General features: G+C 43.0%; 2 protein-coding genes across 2 annotated transcripts in view; one reads left to right on the top strand and one right to left on the bottom strand.

The window, feature by feature from the left end:
• Nucleotides 1–10,170, top strand: part of LOC106522354 (tripartite motif-containing protein 35) — a gene marked incomplete at its 3' end in the record, with an annotated part of 221,193 nt that overhangs the window by 123,035 nt on the left and 87,988 nt on the right.
• The window catches only part of stab1 (stabilin 1), a gene marked incomplete in the record, with an annotated part of 80,046 nt that overhangs the window by 9,389 nt on the left and 60,487 nt on the right, over nt 1–10,170 (bottom strand). The window contains 12 exon segments of the mRNA XM_014015325.1: nt 289–454; nt 563–696; nt 1,063–1,207; nt 1,480–1,540; nt 1,635–1,767; nt 3,717–3,833; nt 3,910–4,011; nt 6,795–6,944; nt 7,016–7,181; nt 7,254–7,310; nt 8,998–9,144; nt 9,229–9,318. Of these exon segments, the coding sequence (XP_013870779.1) occupies nt 289–454; nt 563–696; nt 1,063–1,207; nt 1,480–1,540; nt 1,635–1,767; nt 3,717–3,833; nt 3,910–4,011; nt 6,795–6,944; nt 7,016–7,181; nt 7,254–7,310; nt 8,998–9,144; nt 9,229–9,318 (1,468 nt within the window).

The following is a 10,170-nucleotide window of genomic DNA, read 5'->3' as shown; positions in this document are numbered from 1 at the left end:
AGTCCAAACTGAACCAGTCCAAACTGAACCCAGTCCAAACTGACCCAGTCCAAACTGACCCAGTCCAAACTGAACCCAGTCCAAACTGACCCAGTCCAAACTGACCCAGTCCAAACTGAACCCAGTCCAAACTGAACCAGTCCAAGCTGACCCAGTCCAAACTGAACCCAGTCCAAACTGACCCAGTCCAAACTGAACCAGTCCAAGCTGACCCAGTCCAAACTGAACCCAGTCCAAAATGAACCCAGTCCAAACTGAACCAGTCCAAGCTGAAGCAGAAGACTGTACCTCTGAGCCTGTAGCAGTAGGCGTCGTACTCGCTGCTCTGGTCCACAGGTTCTTTGTACATCACCAGGCCCACGTGGTTTTCTCCACACCTGGCTGAGGGGAAGCGGGTCGGATAGCCCACCTTCCCGCCCTCCATCCAGCCGGCGACACACAGGTGCATCCCGAGCTGCAGGGAGCAGAGGAACAGCAAGACTTCAGCTGATGTTGGTTTGTTAACAGCTTAAAGAAGAGACGTTTGTTGATGTTTCCATGGAAACCAACACCTTTCGTTCACCTGCTGGGCGTCGCCCATCTGTTTGAAGGTAGCCAGCATGGCGCCCTCATCCTGGCAGGCGGCGCCGGCCTGACTGAAGTTCATCTTGTACCTCCCCTCCTGTGAGCGCAGGTGGAACACTCCGGCTGTGTTGGCTGAGGAAGAAGAGGCAGATTAGAGATAAAAACCACACCTGAGGAGCACCTGGTCCCCGTTAGACCAACCCCCTCAGGAGCACCTGGTCCCTGTTAGACCCACCCCCTCAGGAGCACCTGGTCTCCGTTAGACCCACCCCCTCAGGAGCACCTGGTCCCCGTTAGACCCACCCCCTCAGGAGCACCTGGTCCCCGTTAGACCCGCCCTCTCAGGAGCACCTGGTCTCTGTTAGACCAGCCCCCTCCCTCCAACAGCTTCACAGGTGGGAAACACTAACCTTTAATGAGCTCCAGGTGTATGGTGGACTGAAAACCAAACAATATCATCTGTCACCATGGTAACAGAAGCCAATGCAGGTGCGTTACCGTGGAAATGGAGGTCCTTGCAGGTGGCCACGGGGTCGCAGCCTCCGTTGTCTAGCAGGCAGCGGTCCACGGGGGGCACCACCTTCTCCAGACACTGGACTCCGTTTCCCACGTACCCCAGCAGGCACTCACACTCACGCTCGTTCTGAAGGAGGTATCACAAACAGGAAGTTGGAGTTTCACAAACAGGAAATTGGAGGTATCACAAACAGGAAGTTGGAGGTATCACAAACAGGAAGTTGGAGGCTTCACAAACAGGAAGTTGGAGGTATCACAAACAGGAAGTTGGAGGTATCACAAACAGGAACTTTGAGGTATCACAAACAGGAAGTTGCAGGTTTCACAAACAGGAAATTTGAAGTTTCACAAACAGGAAGTTGCAGGTTTCACAAACAGGAAGTTGGAAGTTTCACTCACCGGACCGGTGAACTTGCAGGAGGCGAAGTCGCTGCAGCCGCCGTTCTGCTCTTCAACACACCTGAACACAGAAACAGCAGTTTGACGTCACATCGACCCAACCAGAGATTCTTCAGAGGTCCGCCGTTTGAGTCGGAGCGAGTGGCCACGCCCACCTGTTGATGGGCTCGCAGGAGAAGCCGTCGCCGCGGTACCCGCTGCGACAGGTGCAGTTGACCAGCAGCCCTGTCTGGTTGCAGTCTGCGTTCAGGTGACAGCCGCCGTTGTACTCGGAGCAGAGATCAGGAGCTGCAGGTCCGAATAAAAAACATCTGCCTTCAAACTGCAGCAGCTGCGTCTCAAATATTAAAAACAAACTCGTCTGGTTGCTTATCAGAACCTCAGCCGGGTCAGAGTGATCCCAACAGAAACGTTATCAGGCTCTGAAGGGCAGAGTTTTATCTGCAGTGCTGCTTTTCAGAGCTGAAATGTTTCTGTTCTGCTGGACCTGCTGGCTTCAGGTTCGGTTCTGTTGAGGATTTCAGACCCCAGGGTTCATGCAGCTTTCACTAAGTTAAATTTAAGACCTTTTCAAGACTTTTTCAGAACATTAGGAATGACATTTGGGACCAAACCAACACATTAATATAAACATTCAAATGGTCCCAGAAATTTTAACATACAAACCTTTTATTGCTATCAATTTATCTATTAAAAATATTTAATTTTAATACAAGAACACAATTATTTTAATGAAACAGTCATATCTATGAGACCTTCATATTCTGCTGTGAACTGTTTCCAACAGTGTAAAAATCACTGATATCAGTCAAGTCTCATTGAAAACACACTTTCCCCATGTTCAAACCACAAGCAGTGGACATGACTGAACTTTTTGTTTTTTGGGTGGGTGAACAAGTCACTGTATGAAGGGGGTTGTAGCAGAAAAGAGGTCTAAAACATGGAAGTAAACTGTGCCATCTTTTGTCTGCAGTTATCACAGGATTTGTAGTTTAATAGGATTCATGATTAGTTGTAACATTAGACTTTATTTAATAAACATATATTTTAACTGTAAAATAAAGACTGTAAAAATACTGTAGGATGTTTAGTTTTGTAAATTTTTAAAAATATATTTTAACACAGACGGGGCCATTTTATTTCCACACAAAGCATTCTGGGTAAATGATGACGTGGATAGGTCCTCGGTGCGAGGCTGCTAGCGAGCTATATCCACCCTGAAGGTTAATCTTGGACAATATCTGATGATCGACTCTTTTAAATGAAACCAGAGAGCGTTGACAGAGAGGAGAAGGTAGAAATGACTCAGCCTGGAACTGAAGATATGGATGGAGGACAACAGAGCTGCTTCATGGAAGAACAACCTCAGCTTAGCCTGTTAGCTTTAGCATTAGCCCCGACGCTACACATTCTCCTCTCGTCACTGAGGTCCTCCATCCACATGACAGAGAGGGGAACACAAAAATGACTCAGTCTGCAACTGAAAATATGGATGGAGGACCTCAGTTTAGCTTGTTTGTCGCGCTAGCGCCAAGCTAATACATATAAGGTAATATAGCGTCAGCGCTAACGCTAAAGCTAACAAGCTAAGCTGAGGTTGTTCTTCCATGAAGCAGCTCTGTTGTCCTCCATCCATATTTTCAGTTCCAGGCTGAGTCATTTCTACCTTCTCCTCTCTGTCAACGCTCTCTGGTTTCATTTAAAAGAGTCGATCATCAGATATTGTCCAAGATTAACCTTCAGGGTGGATATAGCTCGCTAGCAGCCTCGCACCGAGGACCTATCCACGTCATCATTTACCCAGAATGCTTTGTGTGGAAAAAAAATGGCCTCGTTCGTGTTAAAATATATTTTTAAAAATGATAAAAACTAAACATCCTACAGTATTTTTAGTCTTTATTTTACAGTTAAAATTTATGTTTATCAAATAAAGTCTAATGTTACAACTGATCATGGATCCCTTTACCGTGTACAAAGACCAGTAGCAAACTTAGCACTTCAACCTCTGATTACGGAGCTTTACTCTGTTTATTTATGGAGCCAACGCTTCTCAGGAATGATCGAAAGTAAAAGAATTAAGACTTGACAAAATTAAATTTAAGACCTTGGATGAAAATCTGTGTTTTTAATATTTTTTTAGCCCTAAAATTTTGATTTTCAAATTTGAGACTTTTTTTTTTTTTTTACTTTTTTAGACCCTGCATGAACACTGAGACCCGGTACTGAAGGACACTCACGCGGTGCCGGGCTGCAGAAAGTCCCGTTGCCCTCGAACCCAGGTTTACACAAACAGCCGACCCGTGACACACACATGGCCTGAGCGTGGCACTGCCGGCACTCCGGTGGGACCGAGCCTGGACACACGGTGCATTCATCATGTTAGAGGAAGAAACCGCACAGGTTGGATGGTGTTCTAGAGGAAAAACTCACCGATCTTGTTCTGGCAGCCATCCCCTTCCCAGCCCGGCTTACAGACACACCGACCGGTGCCGTCCACGCCATCGTCACAGCTTCCCATCCCACAGCTGCAGGCTGAGGAGCAGACAGATATAAACCCTCTGCTGCAGAGTTCTACCAGGCACAAAGACTTCCTGCAGCTGTGGCCTCTGGTTTAGTGGCTGGATCTAAAGGTTTCGGGACTTTTCTAGGCTGAATCATTAAAACCAGGCAGGGTAGAGCTACAGGTACAAGGTTCAGGGAGATCATCAGGTGATGTTTGGATTTCTGAGACGCTTCAGGAGAAGGGACAACAATCAGCAGCTGTTTTGTGTTTTTAACCAGGTTAGCTGAGCTTCTGAGTGAAAACAGCTGACGGTTCTGTTCAGAGCTGGGAGCAGAGAGTTGCTATAGTGACAGACTACTGGAGAGCCTCCGGGGCTGAGATCCTCGGCTCAAATCAGGTTTTATTTTGGAGGGTCGGTTAAAAAGTCACCAGATGAAATCTGCACTGACGCACTGAGAGGGTTTTAGCTCCTGATGAGCCGGTCTTCATCAGGCTATTGAGCAGCGAGGGGCGGTGGAGCGCCACCTGCAGGTGATGACCTCAAGCTGTGTGACAAAACAGAGCGAGGCGTCGACCTCACCAAGGTCACAGGAAGGTCATCCATCACTCCTCATCACTAGGGATGCTAACACTTCATCGACTTACGATTAAGTGTCAAATAATGGTTTATTGGATAAAAATTTCTTCCATTCAGTTAATTGAAAACATCAGTTTAAATCTGATTTCAGTGAAATTTTGCTTTCATCCAGTAGAAGGTGCAGCTGCTCTCAGTCTGGCCTTCTCTACCCCGGCCCTGTTGAGCTTCGCAGAGCGCAGTGTCGTAATAACCTATATGCCACGGACATCTGGTCCTTCACGTGATGCCACTCCGATTACTTCCGGTTCACGTTCAACACAGTGTTAGTGAAAGATTTTTTCACCCGACAACGACTCTTAACGATCTCCACAGTACAGAATTATCATATTACATGTACCAATATTAACACAGGAGACGTACAGGACCAGCCCAGTAGGAAAAAAATCACTCCAAAGTGGATTAAAGACAAAAACAAAGGAAAGACGTTTGTGTTTATGGTTCCAGAATTTAGCCTTTTTCACTTTTCCTTGGCTGCTTGTTCTGTGAATTTTTCACGTAGAGCTGTGACACTTATATTGTTGGAAAGAGCAGAGTCTGGGCTTTAAATCGATGGGCTACTTGTATGGTTTGGATCGTTTTCCCCGACGTTAGTGAACTGAAAACGTAATGATTATCAGGCGGAGGTTCTGCTGCTCTTGGTGCTCGGGGGGAGGAGGGGGCGCGCTCGGCGCTCGGGTTTTGTTTACACTGTAATATACACTCTAACAAGGTTTTACTTTTGCATAAAACTCATGACAAAGTCGCATAAAAACATTTCATAATCTGTATAACACAAACGCGTGCGCACACACACAAACACACACACACACACACACACACACACACACCTACCTTTGTACCAGCTGCTGTGTTAGCTTCCTGCTAGCTGTGAGGAGGTCTTTCCTCTCTCGTCTTGGCAGTAAAAGGGGATAAATATACATTTCCCTTTTGTAACCTCCATCTTCTCATTTCTGATGCTGACTCTTGAATATCCTCAGGGTAAAAATGCCGATTACAAACACGAGCGTGAGCTTTTGTAGCTAAGTTTTTCCTGTAATGCTATGATCCTCTGCTGTCACCTTTCCTCCTCATCAAAAGGAAAATGGATAAAAACGAACTACTCGATCGTACCTGCTGGTTAGTGGACACAACGACACACAACAGAACTCATGTTTTATACCAGTAGCTCACAGATGCTTTAACTTTTGTGACTTTTTCACGGACTAATTCTAGGAGCTAACGCTATAAACAAAGCAGTAAGCAGGAAGTGGAAGGGATGTGTGTGGCAAGAATTTTACCGGAAATACATCATTAATGACCGTGGCATATAGGCAATTAAACGTGCAAATCTTGTTTAGTTGTATTTGCGACACAACAATAATAATGGACTACACCAAACTGGAAAGAAAAGTACCGAAGGCTGTACCGGACCATCCAGCAGTATGATGCTAACTGTAAGCTAACTGTGGCTAACGTTAGCTTATTGTCGAGTTTAACTCGTGTGAAAGAAAAGAAAAACAAAAAAAGGTACAGTCGCTCCAAATAATTGACTTGAAGTTAATCTAATCTGTGTGACGGCAGTGAACAAATCAAATGAACAGTAACTGATGGTGAGCAGCTCAGATAGAACCAGAGGGAATGTAAACAAACAGTTTCAGTGCTCTTTTGTATCTCACATCTTTCAGGGATATTTTATTAGAATATAGTTAATTTTTGAGTTAATCTTTATCTTAAAATATTACCCTGTGTTTAAATGATAGTTTTTTCATCTTCAGGGTGGATTAAGTGTTTTACTTATTTTATTCTTTCTTTTTTTTTTCATCTAGCATCTTAACAGATTCCTGTTTTGTTTTATTTATAAATATATTCAAGTTTAATAACGTGAGAGAAATCCACATTTTTCTGTTCATTCAGTCAGTGTTTAACACAGCTGACACAATAAATTTTATAAAATATATTACTGTATGTTTTTTAAATTTAGCATGTAAAAAAATAGTCCTTAATGTTATAAAAAAACCTTTGATTCAAGAGAAATGTCAGTTTTTTTTAAAGAAAATGTTAGCTTATCAATTAATCGTTAGTCGATTGATAAGATCAATCAACTTTAGATTCATTCATTAATCTATAACTTGAATCTCTCCTCATCACCTAAACTCCCTTCAGATCTGAGCTGGGACTGATGTGGACTCTGAGTACCTGTGCAGTTGGCCCCGTAGTATCCGCTCACGCAGAGTTCGCAGGATTTCCCTTTGAATCCTTTGTGGCACCTGCAGAGTCCTGATCCGGTAACGCCGTCGTCACAGTCTCCGTGGCTGCCGCAGGGGTCCTCAACGCCCCCCGGACACACTGAAACACAACGACATGTTTTAAACCAAACGCTTCAGCCACGTTCGTGGAGGAAACGTGGCGGCGCTCACCTTGGCAGTCCCTGCCGTAGTGGTTTTTGCAGCACTTCTGAACCCAGGAAGAATACTGACAGACTCTCATGCAGCCCATCACACTGAAGCGATCGTCCGGGATGCCCCAGCTGGTATATCTGGGTCTGTACCTGGAGTTACGCCTGAGACAAGGAGTTTTCCTCCCCTGGTTGGATTTAAAATAAACGTCAACTTCTGTGCAAACAAACAATCAACGTGTTGATTTCTCAGTTCTGACCGTGTCGATCTGTCTGATGGCGCAGGGCGGAGGAACAAAACAGTTTCCACAGCGTCCCTGAAACGTTTCAAACCCAGATCATTTTCATGGATTCACATAGTGATGGTGTTTGGACTGTGTATGGCAGGCCATTTTAACACAAAATCAGCTTCATCTGTAATTACATTCTGACAGAAAAACAATTCAGGATATCTCAAATGTAATTATGACGAGTCAAAATAACATTTTTTGATATCTGAAATAAGAAATTGGGCGTAAGCCCCCCCTGCACTTTAGCTGTCCACACAGCTGCCTGCATAAATTTGAATGGCTGCAATGAGACAATAAATTATCTGCTTCTTAATTCACATTGAGATAAAAATCATCTTTAGTTGGACTGATCTGACTCTGACGACCACTGACCACCAGGTTCATAAAAGGCTGAACTGTTTCATCAACTTTCAGACAAAATGCTGCATAAACCTGTCAAGTTTTGATTCAGCAGGATCAAGGTTCCTACAGCTTAATGCAAGTTCAAGTTAAAGGGATCCATGATTAGTTGTAACAATAGACTTGGTTTGATAAACATATATTTTAACTGTAAARTAAAGACTGTAAAAATACTGTAGGCTGTTTAGTTTTGTAAATTAAAAAATATATTTTAACACGGACGGAGCCATTTTATTTCCACACAAAGCATTCTGGGTAAATGATGACGTGGATAGGTCCTCGGTGCGAGGCTGCTAGCGAGCTATATCCACCCTGAAGGTTAATCTTGGACAATATCTGATGATCGACTCTTTTAAATGAAACCAGAGAGCGTTGACAGAGAGGAGAAGGTAGAAATGACTCAGCCTGCAACTGAAAATATGGATGGAGGACAACAGAGCTGCTTCATGGAAGAACAACCTCAGATTAACCTGTTAGCCTTTGCGCTAGCGCCGACACTATATTGCCTTATATGTATTAGCTCAGCGCTAGCGCGACAAACAAGCTAACCTGTTGTCCTCCATCCATATTTTCAGTTCCAGGCTGAGTCATTTCTACCTTCTCCTCTCTGTCAACGCTCTCTGGTTTCATTTAAAAGAGTCGATCATCAGATATTGTCCAAGATTAACCTTCAGGGTGGATATAGCTCGCTAGCAGCCTCGCACCGAGGACCTATCCACGTCATCATTTACCCAGAATGCTTTGTGTGGAAATAAAATGGCTCCGTCCGTGTTAAAATATATTTTTAAAAATGATAAAAACTGGACATCCTACAGTATTTTTACAGTCTTTATTTTACAGTTAAAATATATGTTTATCAAATAAAATCTAATGTTACAACTAATCCTGGATCCCTTTAAGGCTTTTTAAAGACCTCTTTAATGCTATTTAAAATGAAATCTAAGATCAACTTTACAATAAATAATACAGAAAATAAAAGCTTATTTTAACACAAAACAACTTGCTGCAATAGGTATTTGGTAAATTATTTAAAAAATAAATAGAGGTTACTAATGATTTTTAAATTTGAGATGAATTAGAATCATCCTGCTTAGCTACAAGGTGTTAACATTTTTAAGACGTTTGAAAGATTGATTTAAGACGATTCCTTATTTTTGGATTGATGCCTTTTAAGACTTTTTAAGGATCTGCTGGAACACTGTTAATAAAAATAATGTTTAGTCATAAACCCACATCAGGGATGCAAGCATGGTGAACCTGATTTTATGTTAAAAAGGCCTCCCATAGCCAGAGCATTGTCTCAGTCGTTACTGACGAAGGTGGTTTTGTTCTCAACGCTGTCGCAGAAGGCTCCCAGTCCGGGCGGCTCCAGCAGCTGGTCGATGCCGAAGCCCAGGCCCTCCTTGAAGGGCATGAAGCGCTCCACAAGCCTGGCTGCATCTTCATTAATCAACACGTCTCCCTGAACACACGGAAGCATCGGTGAGCCGGCAGGGCAGAGTCTCTGTTCGGAGCAGGGTATTAGGGTATCTGTGGGGTCTCTTACCACCAGCGCTTTGTCGCAGCTGAACGTGATGGTGGATCCGTGCATGGTCCGATACCAGGTGGATTTAGTGGGCTGGCCGATCCCCGTCAGCTGCACGCACACACAAAAACTTACAATAAATTTAAACTGACTCTAAAATATAATTAAAACTAATTTTAATCAGGTTATTACAGTCAGAGACAAGCAGCCTTTTCTAAAATCAGAGCTGATTAAACCCTGAGTCTGTTCGATCCCTCCTCTCTCTCTGTTACTGTGTCTCTCTAACCTTCCTGTTATCAGCCTCCATCAAAAAGCTCGACTTGTCCTTTTGTTCAGCTGATTGGATTTTCAGATACTGGATTTCAAACAGCTGCCATGAAGCTGCAGAGCTTCCAGAAATGCAGCCTGTCAGAATAAATGATTTCATATTGTGAGCCGTCACATGGAAACGAGGATTAAGTCCAAAAGTGGAATGTGGAGAAACGGGCAGATATAGGGTTTTGATTTGTCAAAATATAATTAATTAATGCCTTATCATTTGAATGCACTGTCTGAAATATAATCCTAAAAATTTTTTGATGCATTTTTTGAGCAGTAGCAACAAAAAAAATTTATTTTGAGGAAAAACGTCTTAAAATTTTGCTTTTTTTCCCTGTGAGCTAACAATGTTTTTGTTTCTTTCCAACTGGGAAATCTCATTAAACAAATACTATCTGAGGTTTTCTCTTCATCAGAGTTGTAAAGTAACTAAGTACAAATACTTTGTTACTGTACTTAAGTAGAAATTTTGGTTATCTGTACTTTACTTGAGTAATTATTTTTCAGCGTACTTTTTACTTTTACTCATTACATTTTTACACAATTATCTGCACTTTCTACTCACTACATTTTTTTAAAAAAGAAGTGGAAAGTCGTTACTCCTATTTTATTCCGAGTTGTTATTACTTAAAATAAATACTATCC

This window comes from Austrofundulus limnaeus, unplaced genomic scaffold, assembly GCF_001266775.1.
Source record: "Austrofundulus limnaeus strain Quisiro unplaced genomic scaffold, Austrofundulus_limnaeus-1.0 Scaffold127, whole genome shotgun sequence".
Taxonomy (NCBI): domain Eukaryota; kingdom Metazoa; phylum Chordata; class Actinopteri; order Cyprinodontiformes; family Rivulidae; genus Austrofundulus; species Austrofundulus limnaeus.
This window is presented reverse-complemented; position numbering and strand designations above follow the sequence as displayed.